The 20,616-nt window shown below is 39.9% G+C and overlaps 1 protein-coding gene across 1 annotated transcript; it reads right to left on the bottom strand.

The window, feature by feature from the left end:
• Window positions 1–264: 264 nt before the first annotated feature.
• LOC139630051 (uncharacterized) lies at window positions 265–3,755 on the bottom strand. The gene is made up of 2 exons (XM_071493114.1): window positions 3,673–3,755; window positions 265–2,818 (listed from the first exon to the last, which is right to left on the bottom strand). The coding sequence occupies exon 2, from the start codon at window positions 2,813–2,815 to the stop codon at window positions 1,550–1,552; it is 1,266 nt and encodes a 421-aa protein (XP_071349215.1). The 5' UTR covers window positions 2,816–2,818; window positions 3,673–3,755; the 3' UTR covers window positions 265–1,549.
• Between the last annotated feature and the right edge of the window lie 16,861 nt (window positions 3,756–20,616).

Genomic DNA, 20,616 nt, shown 5'->3' with positions numbered 1-20,616 from the left:
AGTCACGATCATGGTAACAGACCTGCAGGCCACAGGACTCCAGCTGGTTGATGATGCAGTGGGTCCACTGGTGGTCAGTGCTGCTGTAGCTGATGAAGACATGGTAACACTCACCCTCTCTCAGTGTGGGAGGAACATGAATAGGAGACACTGGGACAGCAGACTGTGACTGACTGTCTGCAGGTTCAGGTGAGTTCCCTGACTCCATTATCAATGTAAAACTGAAGTGAGAAGAAAATCGAATTTAAAAATGTAGGCACATGCTTCAAAGATTTCATTTATTTTTTGTGTTAGTATAACTACAGAGTCACACATTTAGAGATGCTCAGTAATCATGTTACTGCTCAGCATAAGTCACTTCAAGTGTGGATGTGATGTCAGTTACAGCAAAAATTTATCATAAACAATAAACAGAAATATAATTTTAAACTTTTAGAAAATAGTTGAAGTCTTTTAATGATCATTGTTATTTTCAGAGCTCAGTGTGTTTGGTTTGTGATATAAACAGACTGTAAATACCACATGAAATTTATAAATACCCAAATGACTCAGCTTTCAGTGATATATGTAGATCTTGTTAAATTGCTACATTTATATTAAAAATACAGACAATTTTGAAACTCAAAGTCGTCCTGATAGTCCCACATGCACGGCACAAAGGATGACTTCTCTTATGAAACTGATGGTTTAAAATATGACAATATTGAATATATCGAAGAAAAAAAACACAGATGGCAAACAGTTTCAATTCATTTCAAGGATAACAGTAGATTCCAAAATCTATGAAGTGTAATCTGATGTCACTCTTTGCGAAATAAAAAGTTTTCAACCAACTCCGTATTGCTAAATATGCAATAAGTAGCCTGTTTATGCAAAAAGAAGAATAGCTGTAATCCTATGATCAAATGAGCTAAAATGCAAAGTTAGTGAGCGTTATTAAGACCCATGATATAAGAAAAAAAGTAAATGAAAAGTGCCCATGGAAAACTAAAAACATTTTCAGTGAAGCACATTCATGAAAAATAGCTCTACAAAACAACAGCTTTCATGCCTCCGTTGATTTTGCTGAATAAAACATGCATATAAAACAAAACAAACAAAAAAACCCAAATTATCCCACTTTTTAGGGAGAAAACTATAATCACAATTAAAGGACAACATAGAATACATATTAATGCACATTCATACCTATTCAGGATACAGTAATGAAGACGGATCACACTGTGTGGATGAACAAATACCAGTGTTAAAACTCAGGAAGTAGAACATTTAAATCTTCTCTGTTCCTCTCTCAGGTTTGTTAAAGGAACAGAAACTGTTCTGCTGTTCACATGAGCACAGCAATTTTGCCTTTAAAAGCTCTCAGTGGCTCATCTTACTCCACTCACTGCACATGTTGTTTGGCTGCAGATGTGTCAGGTAAGTTTATAGAGTGATTGCCTGCATGTTAAAGTAAAATTTCAAAAATAGGAATGAGCTTTTCTGAGACAGAGAGTTTACATGACATCTATTGGGAAATTTATACATCTTCTTGCTTTCTATTTTACCCCTATTTCCATTCTCCTCTGCTCAGCTGCTGGGAAACATACTGACAGAAACACACCCCTCCCTCCAGGTGACCAGAGGAGCTGGACTGGGGAAAAGGAAAGTTTCTTTTGGCAAGGCAGCAGGCATAACCTGATGAGAAGTACATCATAGCTCTTTGAAACATATCTTCAGCACCAACCTGCTCAGAAAATGTTTCTGCAAACTCTTGTTTACAACCATCCAGGGAAACATACACAAGATAGATTTTTGAATTGGACTGACAGCCCATTAACACCTTCTCCTCAGAGAGCAGTGTGTTTGCCTGACCGACAGCTTTCTGCAGCTCCTTCACAATGTACTTCTCTTCATCCTTCTCACCAATTATAACATGACTAAAAATCCCAGCTACAGCACACCAGAAACAAGAAATAGTGAACACCAATAGGCTAAAAACATTCGAGGTGCTGTTTTCAGATAGGAAAGCTGATATCTGAATCGTACACAAAATTGCCAAAGACAAAGGACACATTGTACAAAACAAAGCAACCAGTGCTCTAAGCCAGACTGGACGCAGCCACACTTTATTTTGAGAGACAGTGTTGATCATCCTCACAGCCTCTCTGTACTTCTCCTGGTCCTCAATGATCAGGCGCAGTTGGTCTGGCACCTCCATGTCACTGAACTGACCACAGTCCCATTTATTGAGTCCCTCATCATTGACAGCAGTCAAAGGCTGCAGGGCCTTCCCATTGTAGATAGAGGGAGGCTGGAAGGGCACCACAGTGGACCCTTGAAGCTGCCGGTTGGGGGTGCAGAGCACCTTCAGCAGCTTGTTCATAAAGTCGGGGTCATTGGCCTCCAGGTAGGTGAGGTGGCAGAGGTGGAGAGGAACCGAGACTCCTGGCTGCAGCAGCACCGGGATGATGGGTTTCCTCTCCAGACAATCTTTGAACAGAGACATGTTGGCCTCCAGGAGACACCAGCGGCTCCTCACAAACTCTGGGCTGAGAACCAGCAGCACCTTCTGGCTCTCCTGGATGCACTCGGACATGTTCTCCAACACAGTGCGCCCAGGAGTGAAGTCACGATCATGGTAACAGACCTGCAGACCACAGGACTCCAGCTGGTTGATGATGCAGTGGGTCCACTGGTGGTCAGTGCTGCTGTAGCTGATGAAGACATGGTAACACTCACCCTCTCTCAGTGTGGGAGGAACATGAATAGGAGACACTGGGACAGCAGACTGTGACTGACTGTCTGCAGGTTCAGGTGAGTTCCCTAACTCCATTATCTAAAGAGAAGATAAAGATCAGACCATCAACAGCATTGAACATAAATACCTTTCAAGGATACTATTTATGATGATGGTACAGCTCTAAAATGTATTCAAAAGTGCCTATTTAACTAAACAACAGTGTACAAGGAAGAAGTTAGCGATGTCCCAGTGTCTTCGCAATTAGTGTCTATTTGAGATTTATCTTGTCACTACCTGAGAGTACGGAAGAGACATGGAAAACTAAACTAAGGCTTCGACATAACAACATCAACACCTGTAAATTCTAATCTGAGTATGTGTCAGAGTGGTGTTTATTCAACATATTGGTAAATTCCACTGTGTTGTTGTAGTGAATTGTTATGTATGCTAACATATTTTAGTTTTCGTGCCAGACAGGTTCAAACAATGCCTATAGATTGAATTTCATTATATATTTTATACATGTAAAAGCACAAAGATAAGTTCTGCCCACCCACTGTCTGTCACTGTCTTCTAATATGCACATGTTTGTTAAAAGGACAAGTAGCTAGCATTTCTAAATTCCATCAATATGCAGCGACTCAATTTCCAATGATTTACACAAATGTAACTAAATTTGAAACAGTGTAAGAGAATTGTGTAATAAAAAAAAAAAAGAAAAAAGTTACTTTCATACATGTTACGACTTTCTTGTTTTACTAATGTGTGCACACACACACACACACACACACATACACACGCATACATACCCTCTATCTAAAGGTTTCAACAAAAACTGAGCATCAGAACATGGTTTACATTCATCCTTTAAGTTAAACATTTGTCCTGTTGTATTGGTTCCACCAAAGACAGCTAGAATAAAGAAGTAAGATAAAAAAGGTTTTTCATACCTTTAGATCCTAAACAAATAAAACAATGCAGCAATGAGTTGCCATCAGCAGTGTAAGGAAGTAGGAAATGCAAAGTAAACCACTGCACCGTGAGGAGTCTTTTAAAGGCATACTGTATAATACACAGTCTTTCCCCGGTGGAATTCCAGCATGGATCATGTTGGTATAGTGACTGTACCTTTAATGCCCAAGAATGCTGAAGTTACATCATCTTCACCCTGCAGGTGGACAAAGTACACAACTTCATTACTTGAGTCAAAATATAGATACCCTTGCTCAAATGTTACTCCAATACAAGTGAAAGTTGTCAAATTTTTACTTGAGTTAAAGTACTCGAATACTTGCTTTTAAAAATACTTAAGTATTCAAAGCCTGAAGAAATGGCCATAAAAGCACAACAGAATCAACAAAAGGACAGCTGTTGTTGTTTTTGTATTTCTTATTTCTTAGGCATTGATAATGATGTTTGGTCATGGTAAACGCAGCAAACACTTCAAACGAAAGAATCTTTCTTCATTTTTAAAACTTCACACATGGACTTGTGACTCATTTTTATCTGTCATAGCAATTGCTAGGGCACTCCCAGGTTCAAACTGAGCTGTACAAACATGCAGCAAAACAACATGACTGACAGTGTAGGAGTTGGCTGTGATTGTTTTTCCCCCGTGATGAACACAGTGTATGGTCTATCAAATTTTCAAAATAAAATAAAATTCATTCCAGTGACTAAAAGCTCTGCCTCAAAGAAACAAGTACTTCATAGAAATATAATAGAGACCAGTACAATATTAAAACTTTGACCAGAGAAATAAGGCTCAAGAAGCCAGGTTGGTAGAGAAAAAAAAAATATTTGCAAATTATTGCCATTTAACCAATATTAACTTTTTTTAAAACACAAAAATATGAAAACTAAAGAAAAATCATTCTAAATGAGGACCCTTCACCTTAAACTGAGGTCAACTAAACATACATTAAACTAGGCAAAGGCACTGCTGGTCTTGAGGTATGCTGAGCTGAGCCTGATTTTGGGCAGTCCTTGGTTGACTTCCCAGATTTGTAAGCACATAAGCACTCTTGGCTTTACCTGTTAGCAGTGGAATTAGCTGGAAGGCCCACTCTTATTTTGGCCATTGACAAGCAAAGCAACTCCTATTCTTTCAAAGGTGATGAGAAAATCATTTGAATCAATTAGCTTTTGAAGTTTAGGTTCCTGCAAGAAGCAGGACTTACCTTGAATAGTACCATCTTTCTGAACAAATCTTGGGGAAGCAGTCTGTACCGGAGAGTCAGCAGAGCTAGTATCCACATGAAGACACTGTGCTGGAGCAAGTTGAGGCCCCGGGACATTTTGCGTTTGCACTTCCAGCTGCAGGAGACTAAACTGGTCCTGAAGAGACTGGAACCTTTCATTTTGTTGAGCCTCTCATGCCTCCTGTTGTCCCATGTAGGCCTGGATGTTTACCCAGATCTGCTATAGTATGTTCTTTAACCTCTTCCTCCTCCATATCCATTTCCCTACCAGTAACTCCACACTCCTCTCCCTCAATATCTGTTTGTTCCTCCATTTCAAACAGCAGTTCACTATGACCACCTGCTCTGCCTCCTCTGCCTCTCAGCATTGCTCCAGCAAACAAAAAATTGGGGAAAATGGAGTGAAAAACCAAAGGAAAAAAAGCACACACACCAGGGTTCTTGACTGGATGATCCAACCACTGCCACCAATTGTCAAGGACCAGAGAAGTAAGGTTCAACTAAAGATACAGCAAACTATATTGAACTTATCAAAACTGACCTAACAAGTGACACAAAGTGTGTCAACCTGATATGCCAATGAATGACCTCAGCTGCGTTCTTGTCTGGGGTAATGGGCAGGATTGAATAGCCTGGACCTACTGAACTTGGGGCCTGATTACACTATTGCCAATGAAATAGCTGTGGTATTCAGTCTCTGCCCTGGCCAGAGAACACTTGGCAAGGTTGATGGTTAGACCTGCTTTACGGAGACACTCAAACACAACTCTGAGATGTTCCACATGCTCCTCCCAGGAATGACTGTAAACCACCACATCATCAAGGTAGGCAGAGGCAAAAGCCGAAGGCCACACAGTACCTTGTCCATGAGCCTCTGGAATGTAGCTGGAGCTCCCAAGAGGCTTGATCATACCAGGTCCTCTGTTGATGCTGTGCAACTGTCATGTTTTCCTGGGCCACAATGATCATTTTATCCAGCTTCTCTCTCAACTGAAGAACATAGGCGACAACATTAAGTTCTGCCTCCCTGATCCCTCTCCCAGATTTCTTTTAGGAGAGTCAAAGGCCTCCTAACCTCATGACCATAAAGCAGCTCAAAAGGGGAGAAGCCAGTGGAGGTTTGTGGAACTTCTCTGTAAGCAAACAGGAGGTATGGAAGTCACTGATCCCAATCTGAGCCAGTGTCTTTAACAAACATACATAGTTGCATCTGCTTGAGATTCTGATTAAACCGCTGTGTCAGTCCATCCATTTGTGGGTGATATGGTGTTGTCCTCAAACCTTTTATACCCAACAGCTGGTATACATCCTTCAACAATTTGGACATGAAGTTGGAGCTCTGGTCAGTCAGTATCTCCTGGGCAAAACCAACCCTTGAAAAGTACTGCAATAGACTTAGCTTTAATTGACTTCAGTGGAAACACTTCAGGGTACTTCATGGCATAATCGGTATGACCAACATGAACCTGTTTCCTGATTTGTGGTCATGGCCTAGCACCACAGGAAATGGAAGTTTATCTGTGAGACCCACTTTCAACAAGTAAGTGTGTCCTTCTACTCTGACATATATATCAGCAGGTGGATAGGGTTTGTTATCCCCATGGACAAATGAGATCACAACTGCGTTATTAGTACAAATGGTGTGAGCAGTAACAGACTGATGATGCACCAAAGTCTATGCATTCCCTGTATCAATGGGCACTTAAAGCTCCTGACCATTAATCTCAACTGAAGTCACTTTTAAGGGCTGCTGAGCTCTTAACTCTGGTCCACACTTCTGTCTTGGCACGAAGCACATCAGGGTGAGTTTTACTGTATTTTGGGCACACCTTGGTTTTGTGTGGCCCCCCTGCCTACACAAACAGCAAATGGGAGGCTTAAAGTTCTTTCAGACAATATTGGAAAGTGGATGGTTCTCCTTTATGGGAGGCTTACCCACAGGCACTGCTGGTTCGAGGCATGCTGAGCTGAGCCCGATTTTGGGCAGTTCTTTTTTGACTTCCAGGATTTGTCGGACTGATTCCTGGGAAGTGCAGCCACAAACATGTCGGCCATTGATGCAGCCTTAGCCGCCATCTGGGGGTCATGCTCCTTGATCCATACCTGAAGCTCAGGAGATAACATTCTTAAATACTGCTCAAGAATAATGATTTCACTTATTTCATCAGCCGTTTTAGCCTTTGGTTGCACCCACTTCCCATAAAGCTTTTTAAGTCTTACATACAGTTCTTTTGGTGTTTTGTCAGATTCTACCTGAAGAGACCGAAACCTCTGCTGGTAAATTTCAGGATTGATATCATATTCCTTGAGTTTCTTGACTTCACTTTGTCATAATCAAGAGATTGATTGATATCCATGTGCACATAAGTGTGTTCCAGTGTTCCTCTTGTTTTCCTAGGCCTCACTCACACTTTGAGAGTTCAGGCCATAACAACCTTCAATGTTTCACTGTTTAGCTTCTTTTGTGACTTTTTGTGTCTAGATAGAGCTGCGACTATCCTCCATAGCTGGGGTACCCAAGGTCTTATACATAACAAGGTAGAAGGAAAGTATAAACTTAGGAAATATTGTTCATATCTAGTAAGTGTCAAGGATGAGCTAAGTAAGTGAAAGGACAAGACACATGTAATATTGATTAGGTTAGAACACTTGACAATGCATATTTTGGTGTCCAATAGCATCTTCACACATGAATGTTTAGACAATAGTTTAGCCTTATTTGATGTAAGGCGTGGAAAAATGTTGCAACCATGTGATAACTGAGAATATATACATTATAATCACATTTAAAGGACATAACAGTTTGCACGAAGACTGATCTGCTGTTCACATGAGCACAGTAACTTTGCCATTAAAAGCTCTCAGTGGCTCATTTTACTCTCATGGCACATGTTGTTTGGCTGCAGATATGTCAGGTAAGTTTATAGAGTGATTGCCTGCATGTTTACGTAAAATTTCTAAAATAGGAATCAGGTTTTCTGAGACAGACAGTTTACCTGACATTTATTGGACAATTAATACATCTATTTCCATTCTCCTCTGCTCAGCTGCTGGGAAACATATTGACAGAAACACACCCCTCCCTCCAGGTGACCAGAGGAGCTGGACTGGGGAATAGGAAAATATCTTTTGGCAAGGCAGCAGGCATAACCTGATGAGAAGTACATCATAGCATGTTGCCAGCAACAACCTGCTCAGAAAATGTTTCTGCAAACTCTTGTTAACAACCATCCAGAGAAACACACCAGATAGATTTTTGAATTGGACTGACAGCCCATTAACACCTTCTCCTCAGAGAGCAGTGTGTTTTTCTTTCTGCATCTCCTTCACAATGTAGTTCTCTTCATCCTTGAGACAGACAACAAGCTGAATAATAAATGCAACTAGAACACAGCAAAAACAAGATGTAGTGAGCACTAATAGTCTAAAGAGATTTGTGTTCTTGTTTTTGGAAAAATAATCGTCAGTCAGGAATACAATTAGCCTAACTGCAGAAAACATTGGCAAGAGAGTAATGAATGTTGTAAAACAAACTACAACCAGCAGGTGAAACAAGGGTGGGCCCGGCCACACTTTATTTTGAGAGACAGTGTTGATCATCCTCACAGCCTCTCTGTACTTCTCCTGGTCCTCAATGATCAGGCGCAGTTGGTCTGGCACCTCCATGTCACTGAACTGACCACAGTCCCATTTATTGAGTCCCTCATCATTGACAGCAGTCAAAGGCTGCAGGGCCTTCCCATTGTAGATAGAGGGAGGCTGGAAGGGCACCACAGTGGACCCTTGAAGCTGCCGGTTGGGGGTGCAGAGCACCTTCAGCAGCTTGTTCATAAAGTCGGGGTCATTGGCCTCCAGGTAGGTGAGGTGGCAGACGTGGAGAGGAACCGAGACTCCTGGCTGCAGCAGCACCGGGATGATGGGTTTCCTCTCCAGACAATCTTTGAACAGAGACATGTTGGCCTCCAGGAGACACCAGCGGCTCCTCACAAACTCTGGGCTGAGAACCAGCAGCACCCTCTGGCTCTCCTGGATCTCCAGGAGTGAAGTCACGATCATGGTAACAGACCTGCAGGCCACAGGACTCCAGCTGGTTGATGATGCAGTGGGTCCACTGGTGGTCAGTGCTGCTGTAGCTGATGAAGATACTGGTGCTCCATTTTTCTCTTTTGTGTAGTGGGACAAAGAAAAGGTCTAGGTGATCCATGTGACATGAGCCAAAGTTACAATGCTGATAAAAACATCTGCCACTGGACTGACAACCAGTGAAGAAACCACACATAGTCCTGCTGTATGTTAGAAGAGAGCAGGGATCCTCACAACTACATAATGATACATACATACAATATTTTCTCCAACAAATATTTAATATTATGGAGATATTTATACAAATATTACACAGGAAACAAAACTTCTTACCTTTGCTGGCTTAGGGACTGAATGAAAATTAGTGGGATGGGTTGTGGGGCTGAATCTTATAGTATTTTTCCACCAACTCAACTCTACCTGATTCTACTCACTTTTGATACCAGGTGTTTCTTTTTTCCACTGCAGATAGTTGTTACTATAGCAGGAACACATGACGCTATCATGATGTCAATGAAACACACACACAAGAACAATGGTGGATATCAAAAGGAAACCAAACAGAAAAATGCTGCCTTTCATGGTTGCCATTCTAAATGTATCGTACAATAGCCAACCAAAATGTGATTCAGTGTCCGATGTACAGCTGCTGGACTGTTTAAAAAGGGCACCTTTGTTCAGAAGGTCCCGTTTTGCACAATGATAATGCATTGGTAACGATTCTCTCTGACTAATCAGTAGACTGCCGTGTTTTCACATCGATAAAACCTCAGTGGATGTGAAACCAAAAAAGTACCAGTTACTAGCCACAACTTTTGCCTGGTGAGAGAAGAGCCGAGCTGGTACCATGCAGTGGAAAAGGGCTATTATATTTCCCAGTGTAATTCATTCTCCCCATTACTTGCAAAACCGGCCATACCCTCCTCACAAGATATCAAAATAACACATTAGCTGTTTCCAAATTGCTGTTAAATTATTAAATGTTTTTTACAGCCACTGAATGAGTAAACCATGCCCAGATGACATTTGTGTGGGTGCTGATAGGCTTAAGATTCACAATACCCATTTGCCCCATTCCCAGATGATGATATCATATTGATGATATGAATGATATGAATATGAAATAGTCATTATCATCCCTCATCCAACCATCCTTGGCCATTTTTGAGCAACATCTGTAAAATATTGTGATGAATGATGAATCCATCTTAATTTCAGTTATTTCACTTGGGGTTGCACCATGTACTTTATCATTCCTTTGGTGTAGTGATGACTCTTGAAGAGTACAGAGATAGTGTTTGGGCTTGTCATACGGTAGTTCATAAATTCTGGTGGCGTCTCCTCTTTTGACTCAGTGCTCATGGGCCACTTTGTCTGTTTTGAATGAGGTGAATTGATTGTTAAATGGCTGAACATGGACCAAAAAATAGCTGCGGAATGAGGTTCTGGAGGACAGCCCAAACACATCTTATATAACAAAAAAACTTCATGATTCACATCTTCCAATCCCTGTGGTGACTCAGGGGTCCTTCATCTCCGAGAGAAGTCGGCCAATAAAGATCACTAAGTAAGGCCTGTCTGAGTCAGTGACCCAGGGCCATTTTAATATCTGTGAGATACTGAAAACCAAAGGGAATTCCATTCATCAAAACCACTTTCCTATCCCAGCTGACATTAAAGAACAATTTAGAGCATGGGAAATCAAACTATGCCATCTCTCCTCTGACTGTTGTTCAGAAATTAGGTTCTCCAAATTATTACACCAAGATAAAAACAGAAACTATGAAGATTCTCGCCCTCAAGGGTGGAAAAAAAACATGTTACTTCAATCCTGTTCTGTTTCAGTGCTTTCATACAGACTGGTAACCACTTCTAATCTTTTGGTGACAGAACTGAAAAAGTACCTCGGGTTAGAGAGGAAAGCAGCTCAAACAATGTAATGCAGCTGTAATCTAGACTAACATCTGCTGCTCTCTTGATGTATCCAGACTGGAAGAGCAGTAAGCAGACTGCTGATCACTTTAACACCCTTCACTCAACCCTGCAATTAAGGTATAAAAGTGACAACATACACTTTGTACACAGGAATTTCTCTTGGCTGTATTGTACATTTTCACAACTAACATACTGACAGATATGGACAGCCTAACCCTAACCCTAACTGAATCTAAGGCATTAATATAAAAATGAATGCTATTAATACACGCAATTATGCAACGATTGATGACCATGTATGTTCAAAAAAAGACAGAAGATGATCTGTAAGGCAACAAAAATCTGATTAAAATAAAACTACAAAGAAGAAAAGTGGAGCATGGATATTGTTCTTACATATGTTTATGTAATTTAAAGTTGTACTGTGGGATTTCAAATTATGATTTCATCCTTTTAGTACCAATTTAGATTAAGTTGTCTTTTACAAAGATTTCATTTCATGTAACTAATGGCATAATCAAATGTTAAAGATCATGTCCACTCAAACAACTATTTTGCTTGGTGTTAATTTACTTGGATGTTTGTCCCACTTCATTGTTTACTTCAGAGTTTGACATCAGGCCGAGATAGATTCTTTGTGTCAAGTCAATTTTATTAAGTCAAAGAAAAGAAGAATGTACCTCAAAGTGCTTGTGCTCACATTAAATCTGATTTTAGGCTGTGTATGTAAAACCATGATGCCACAAATTGTGCTCACATATGCAAATTACACAAGTGTGAAAACTTAAGCCTCCAGTACACGTACACAAACAGCTATCCACTTGTGATCAGGTCACACAAAATACATGTTAATGCAAGGTCTGAACAGGGAATGGACTTTTCAGTGCAGTAGGACACATCTTTGTAGAACTTTTCAAATGAAAAATATTCAGGATTTTCAATAAGGGTTAGGGTTAGATATAAATTTAAAAACTTTTATCAGATAATTTAAGTTTTTAGGAAGAAAAACCATGACAAAATGTTTATTCAAGGCAAAGCCTGAAGGGAATCTTGTTTTAAATTTTAATCATAAGCCATTAAGAACAAAATGTCTGGATTACCAAGTCTGAAAAGTCACATGAGACTTGTTTTGTCTTTGCAGCTCTTTTATTCATCAGGACAACCTGCAGTGGACTGTTAAACCACACCATCTGATAAAGATTTGTAGAGAATCTGGACCAAAATCCTTTAAGGTAGCTATTAACATTCATAATTACATACTATTGCAAAAATGTCATGACAATGACTTAATGAAATTTGCAAATATACACCACATTAATAATTTAGCAGACTTCATGTCTTATAACAGCATATTTTAGAGCTTCTAATTGATCTATAAAGAATTTGAAAATCATTTATTAATGTCACTAAAGCCTGTGGTTACTTATTATAAAGAATACCCTATTAGGGGTACCCCTGATGGCTCACCTGATGGAGCGAATATAGGCTCAGTCCTTACCTCAGCAGCCAGCCTGGACCCTTTGCTGCATGTCATTCCCTCTCTCTCCCCCGACTTTCCTGTCACTTTCTCACTGTCCCTATTACATTAAAGGCAAAAATCTAACCCAAAAATAACTTAAAAAAGAAAATTGCACAATGCACAAAATTGTCCAAATATACATGTGCCTTGCAAATAGCAGCTCACAAGTGACATTTTTTAAATCATTACTCTCATGTTGATTTGGTTCACAATCCAAAAAAATGATTTCTTCCCACATGAAAGTTAATACATCCCATCTACAGAGAACTGATCAAGCATGATGGTTCTCAGTTTATATTTTGAGTACACTGAATCTACATCCTGCTGCAAGCATTTCCATAGTGTCATATTCTTCACCTAGAAATATTTTCCATCTGCATAAGTATGTAAATCTCAAGGCCATCAGTGCAAAAAACATTACTCATGCAGTTTTTTTTTTTTTTTTTTTTTAGCTGTGATAAAGGCATTAAACTATTTATTAGTCATGACAGTTTTAGGACAGGTAGATGGGTAATGAGAGGATGGAAGAGGCAGTGGAACATTATGCGTGTGTGCGTGCGTCTGTGTTTGTGTCTGCGTCTCCAGGTTAGTTTTAGGCATTGCATATTGCAGCGTCTGAGTTGGGAGGATGAAAAATGTAGTTTGACCCAGCTTCTTTTGTCACCACGTCTACCTGCTGAACATAAATTTGCAGTCACAGCTGCTATGGTCTTTTCCTTCTTTGTCTTTGTTTATGTGCCAACTGAGACTCAATTAATCGTCTTCTCATGCCTTGGCAGACATCAGTGACCTGGTTTGCCTGTCGTCCTGATTAATAGGGTAAAATTATAATGGCTTTTGTGTATGTCTGTTTGTATCTGCATGGAGTATGTCTAACCCCAACACATGTGTACACCTTTGTGCATGCAAGAATGACTGAGTATTGAAATGTCTTTTTACAAATGCAGCAAAGATCTGATCAATGTCAGTCTTTTAGTCTTAGCACTTTACCACTTTGTTCCAGGCTGAAATATTTCCACAACTATTACCATGGAATTTTCTACAATCATGCATTGTTAGCAGAGGAAAAATCCATCTGACTTTGGTGATCCCCTGGCTTTTCTTCTTGCACTACTATGAGGTTGATATTTTTTGTTGTGAATGAAATGTCTTACTGTTGTATGTTGTTGTTAACACAAAGCAAAACGAGTATGATTTGCATTTTATATTTTTACTTTTATAATTAGGATAATTTTTTTTAGTCTTTGTATGAAAGGTTTCAAAAAAGAATAGTGTTAAAATTATAAGGGTTTCCTTGCCATCTATGGTGTCTATGTCAGGCACTCACAGTGAGGTTGCCGAGGTTTAAACCATTTGTTAGGATATGCCTTTATTAATAGCACAATGTGTCATTTTTTTCCAGTGATAAAAGTAGTTGAAGTGATATGCAGCTAAACATATTACAAAAAGGTTTTACCCGACTGAGTTCTGTGTTTACATATGATAAGATTCCATTATCATATCAACAAACTCAGTCTATAATCACAGCGAGTATAATAAGTCGCTTGGCCCAGTTTATTCAGTGATATTAATTGATTTAATGGATAACAGAATGGGCAGGATTTAAAGGCCCAGGTGGGTAGAAGAGTGCTGTGTTTAATCTATATCATTTGATGTAAATAGAGGAAAGTGACATCAGGTTTGTTTTTTTTTTTAAGTACATGAAGTTGATAATCTGAGACCAGGAAAGGAAAAAGGGACCCTCATAGATTAGGATCTCCAGGAGACGCAGTTGCATGTCCTTTAACAGTGGGTTGGCTAAAGGCTTTTTCTAGACAGCTGGATATTTATCTTTTTACAGCACGTCTGGATCTCTGTGCGCACACACAGGGAGAAATGTGTTCGTCATTTTTATCAGCCCTGAAATTTCCAAGAAGGCTTAGGGAAAGAAAAACACAAGACCAGGGCAAAACCTAGTCGCTTGCTATATGGCTGGACCATGTACGGGCAACGTGCGAAATGTAGGATTTAGTTGGAAACTGTTGTGAACCACTGTAAACAACTTCTTTCAATGGAAATTAGCTAAAACCTGCTGGAGAAGTTGCTAAATGATGCTAGATGACTTAATATGCTAAATAGCATATTCATGATATCATTGCATCATATTTACATTCTGCCTAATGCCAGCTTCAACGCTTATGTTGTTCGCAACCTCTCCTACTCTCTGTGCTCACATATAGGCAATAGACAATAATATAGCAGCAAACAGCTATTTCCTATGTAAAGATATAGTGGATTAATGGCATCCCATGCTGAGAACAAATTCACACCCCCTCTGTTTGTGCTGTAAGCTCACTTTCTCGGTTTGGCCTTTTACGAGACGGAGAACCTTACGAGTTGCTAAAGAGGTCTAGACTCAGAACTGGCATTTCTTCTCCTGGATGTGTAAGTAACCTCATGGCTTTTGTGTCTGTCGTTAATAGTGCATGATAATGTTTCCCTCCTTCTGAGCACCTCCAAAACCAAGGCGATGTTCGAGGAAAGGACGTGGAGTTGGTGCACACGTATAAATATCTAGGTGTTCACCTAGACAGTAAACTGGACTGGTCCCTGAACATCGGAAAGTGATGAGCTAACCAGACTGCAGCTAGCTGGTTATCATGCTAACTTCAGTAGAAGAAAATAAGTGATAGAAATAGAAGCAGTTTAATGGTGAACTTGTTTCTTCTAGACTGGTAAGTAAACAGCTGTTTTAATGCTATGTGGCAAGAGCAAAACTTACAAATAACACAATATACATATCAAAGCACCAAATGTAAGCTCAGTCTTAAGGCAGCTACTGATGGGGGGGTCCTTCACTGAAAACCAGTGGGTCCAGAAAGTCCCTGCTATGCAGTTACACCCAGAAAGCCAGCTAACCATGGCAGTGTTCAGACTGCCAGCCAAAGTCCGATTTTTAGCCCATCCAGATTGGAACTGGATGGCTCTTTTGAAGTTTGAACAGTCACAAATCACATGAAATCCGATTTTTGGAAACCAGATCGAAACCACCTTCGGGAGGTAATTTCAGATCGCATTTGGACAGATGCATCTCAGTCTGAACAGCTCCAAACACTCAGATCGGTTTTGACTGTCCGTGACGTCACTCTACGCGACGCCAGACCCAGCTCCTCGGGTGGCACCACACTCGTCGCTGCACAGAAACTCCGGCAGTGAGTGCAGCACGAAGCATTGTTGTGTATAATCCTACCAGCTTCCTGCGGCGTTGCAAATGTCTAGTGCAATACGTCGATCGCGATCTACTGGTCGATCGCAAGAGGAGTGCAGGTAGATCGCACGGAACTCCCAATGAAGTTGAGGAAAAAATGTAGATCGCACGGCATTAAAAGAAGTAGATTCTACTTCTTTTAATGCCGCGATCGACGTACTGGTCACCCCTGGTCTAGTGCGTCTGAGATGTTCTGCACCTCTACTGGACAGTGATGAGGCCAATATACTGAGGTGACCTGCCTCCATCATGTTTGTTGTTGTTGTTGTCGCTGTCGCAATTATATGACATATATGAGACGCGCCGTTACTACAGCAACCTGTCAGATCAGTCAATAATGTGGCACAGTCTGAACAGAGCCAGATCCGATTTGGACACTTGCTAAAAACAGTGTGGACAGTCAGCCCTAAAAATCGGATTTGAGTAGGAATCTGATGTGAATCAGTTTCGCCTGCAGTCTGAGCGCGGCCCATGTTTTCCCACTTTTTTATAAGGGGGGATGTGACGATCCTCTCTAGGCAGACCTCTCCCAGCAGGAGCCTGATGGGTGGAGTTTGGTCGTCGGGATAATTGGCTGCTCTATATAACCTGGTGGGAGTCAGCCAGTCTCTCTCCCCCCATGGTTTTCACCCTGTTTGGTTTTGTTGTACTTTGAGAAGCTTTAGATTAATTTCCTTTTTAGTTAACTACAATAAACATATTTTTTGTCATAACTCATATGTGGTGCTCCCTCTTTTGTCCAACCTTGAGCCAGGTTGTGACAGTCCTTTTAAACCACATGTTAACCAGCAGTCACTTTGAAACCATTCCAAGTTTTATAATTCTATAATAAGTTAAGACAATGGCTCTTCTGTGATTTTGGTTATATTTATACAACCAAAATCACAGAACAGCCAGAGATCATTCAGACAAAATGAGAAGCAACAGAATATCTTTGTATCCACCAGGGCTGTTGTAGCCACTGTTGGGGTAACAAACTGCTGTGCTGCCTCTTTGCCACTCACTGAACACAGTAGACACAGAGAGAAGTGTTCCTCTTACTTTTGGGACAGTAATAACCACTCTCTTCTATGGAAAGTAGCTAAGGTATGTCCAAAAAGTCACCGGTCACAAATTGCTGCTAAGTGTTTTTTGTGAAACAAGTTGCTCAAGGGGTCTGGAAAAGAAAACTGTTGTTCATACACTGTAAGCACCCCTGCTGACGTAAAATGTTAAATCATTTTGAAAGTGCAATGGCTAATGGGAAAACCTTCATAATTCACTCACTCAGTCACTCACACACAGACGTTCGAGGATGTAGCACTATACTGTGACCAGTCCAGCCAAAAACATAAAAGAAGGATATGAAAATAAAGAAATCATACTGATACCGGTAACGTGACTAAGCGTGTTTTGTAAGACAAGCACTTGTAAGACCAAGAATTTATATTAGCAGACAGAATACGTTTAAAAATCAGCATCGGTGAGTGGAATTTGTTTATTGGATATCAATTGGAGAATTGCACAAACAAACAAAATGATCTCCTGACTCAGTAAGGATCTATGTCTCTTAAAAGGTGAACGCTTTAAAACATCAGGTGCTCAGGGATAAAAACAAACACTCCAGACATAAAGCAAGTCACACAGGATACAAATAGTTTCAGAAACCTATGAAAATAAACAGTGTGGTTACCTCCTTAACCCACTGGTCAAACACTGACACTAGTGCACCCACTTTCACTCTCTAAAATTAGTAAACCTACAGTACTTAATGTAAGTGACGTGTATCATATTGATAATTAGACCAAGGGCTATTTTAATCTGTGAGGTAAGAGTGGTCGCCAGACTTTACACTATGAAAACTAATGAACACTTCTGCTTTGTGTTTATTCAGTGTTCCCATTTTGCTCATTGGCGTATATCCTGTGCAAATACATTATGGCAATCTGTGTTGACATTGGGAATACACAGAGAGGGGAGGGCATTACTTACCTAGTTTTAAAATAGGTCAGCTGAAGGTGCCACATAACAAGAACCACTTCAGGTTTCATGAAGTTATGTCTTATAACACAAATACAGCATGTGCTCCATGCACATAAATAATTACTTTCATTATCACAAAAAAAGAATAAAGGAGGAAAATGAGATACATGTTGTAGTCTGACACAAAAACACCATAAAGGAAAATAGTGTTGTTGTCATGGTTATAGTTTCATGTCAATAAGAAACTATACAAAATTCTGTGGGTATGTCGTTTTTTATCATACATTGAAATGTTGGGTATGTAGCACTGCCATTATTCAACACATTCTTCACTTTGTCAAGCCTACACTACCCACAATGCAACCCACCCACTGAAATTCAGTCAGACATTCAGGTGTTTTATGCTAGCAGTGGCTAATACAGCCTCAAGCTGAGATGAGAAGCAGATACAGAGGTCTGGTAAACTCACTTCTTTCTACCTCCATAACCCCAGATTTTTTATTGTTTTTTTTTTGTTTGTTTTTTTGTTTTTTTCAAACTTGTCGTGAAGTGACGTTGACTCAAGTGATCACTTTATCAGATTTCATGAAGCTCCCTCTGGAACCACAAAAACCTTTTTTTTCCACACATCATCCAGCAGTGCTTCCCAAGACCTGTAAACAGACTCTGGTGCGTAAGATCACATGAAGTTTCTCTTTAATTCCAAGGATATTATCTCTTGTGCTTTTGTTTTGCATCTTGTGGTTGTTTCTTTAGGAAATTTAAACACAAATGTTTTTGGTTTGGGAATTCAGCTAAGCAGTTCTTCCTGGTAACTGGCTTAATGATAATGAGAAACTCTAGGAAATCACCAGAGACCACTACATCAGACTACTGACCTGCCTATGCAGAGGTTTCCATCATAACTTTACTTCTTAGTTTTTCCTTGTCTTCTGAGAGAGCCTGGGATGGGTCAGCAGCCGTGCTGTTGTGGGCCTATAAAGCCCTTCGAGACAGTATAAATGAAACTGAGCTATACAAAAAGATCCAGACATGGCTAGACTGCTGCCTGTCACAATGCCAATGTGTGGGATATTTACTAAAATATACACTATAAACTGTTCAGTGGGTTCAAATAATTGTTGGCTGTTTTCAATTCATAGCTTAAGGCCACTTTATCTTACGCAGTATACACAGTCAAGTGAATATGTCAACATTTATTTAAATATCTTGTTGAAACTTTCTAATATTTGTTCTTGTAAAATTCAATAACATCTTCCAGACATGCGTCACTGCACAGCGACTGTACAGTAGGGAACTGCTTAATTTCTATTCTCTGATGCTGCAATCATCAAGCTTCAAATTTCTTTGATTACTACATCTGCTTTTTTTCTTTTTAGTCATACAATTACAGAGGATTGTACATCCTGAAGGGTAGATAATACAAGGAAATGTACTTGTATTGTTTACTTTTCAATATTCGTTTCTCTACCAAGTGCAATTTCCTGCTCTGTTGGAATCATGCATCAACTCCAATGAATAAAAAGAGACATGCAAATTTTCATCGTCCAGTGTTAGCAACCTATTTTATTTCACTGAACATCTTTATCTGCTGTTCAAGCTACAGAGAGAGTGCTGGCATCGACCCAAGAAACGCACCACATTACAGCAAATTCAAGAAAAACATGTTCCAAACATGCTCTGAATAACTGTGAGTGTAAGAAAAACAGCACATCTGTCTGGATGTCATCGATCACATCCATCTGGTCTTGTGTTTAAACTCTCTGAAATGTATTGACATCTCAAGTCAAGTGCTTTGTAGTGTTGTAGTGTTTGCATTAAAGTATTAATCTATGAGTACCTTTGCTTACACTTTGCCTGTCATGTGGCGAGATGCACCATCTACTAAAATTTCAGTTATGTAAACTGAACCCAATGTTACAGGCCGCGGCATCTGTGCCATCAAATATTTTTTATGAGCTGAACCGTAACATGACATGTGAGGATGTGAATGTGGAATACTGAGAGCTCCAAGGACTGAATGAGAAAACAACCAGGATTTGTTTCGTCAAGCCTTCAGATATAAAAGTGTGTCAATATATCTCAAAAAAATGTCCCTACAAATTGCTCTGAGGTCCCTGTTTTTCTGCTTTTTCAGTATACGCCAAAATCTGAGTTGAACTGTTGTGGAAAAATGACCCCCACACCATTCATTCCATTTCACTGACTCTGACCAGTTCATGAAATATCACAAATGTCCCACACACTCTTCCCTCTGGGCCACTTGTGGGCAAAAATATAAAGGGCATCCTTTAATCATTTTGTTGGAAAAATGTTTGTAACCCCAACAGGAGGGATAATAGTCAAGCCTGAAATATAATACTTTAAAGAGATTTGCATTAGAAACATGCAGGAAACACTTTCTTTTCAATGACGTGCATTTGTGCAATAACGCACACGCTCATGCTGTTCACACTTTGCTGTAATTTTACATTAAAGGTTACATTGAGGATATAAGCTAATTCATAGAGAGAGGAAGGTACAGGATTAATTGAAGTAGGGCAATGATGGGTTAAGTAGTAACTATGCTTAAAAGAGTGTTTTGGATATATTTTTGTGTTACAAGAATATGTGTGTTGGGCACTCCTTGGGGACAAAGAAGAATCCATACCAAACATAGATATTTATTTTGTCTACCCAATATGAGAAATCTGCTGCCTGGGTCTCAAGATAAGGCAATGGTCTGATTTTGCAGTTATTAGTCTGTTAGTGTTTTTAAAGTGCGTTTGAATACTGTGTTTTTCATTATCTTTGTGAGGACCAATTTCAGTTTTAAGTCATCATTGTGAAGGTGATTCTGCATTGTGAGGCTATCTTTGCCAGTCCTCACTTAAAGTACTGTGTGAAAAGGTAAAGACATAGTTCCATGTCCATGAGAGTGTATATTAGTGCGATATTTACATATACA

The sequence above is a fragment of the Trachinotus anak genome, unplaced genomic scaffold, assembly GCF_046630095.1.
Source record: "Trachinotus anak isolate AG129_WGS33_773 ecotype Australia unplaced genomic scaffold, CSIRO_AGI_Tana_v1 ptg000002l, whole genome shotgun sequence".
Classification (NCBI taxonomy): domain Eukaryota; kingdom Metazoa; phylum Chordata; class Actinopteri; order Carangiformes; family Carangidae; genus Trachinotus; species Trachinotus anak.
This window is presented reverse-complemented; position numbering and strand designations above follow the sequence as displayed.

Coding starts and splice junctions, on each gene's coding strand:
- LOC139630051 (XM_071493114.1), bottom strand. CDS start 2,815: ATGGAGTTAGGGAACTCACCTGAACCTGCAGACAGTCAGTCACAGTCT.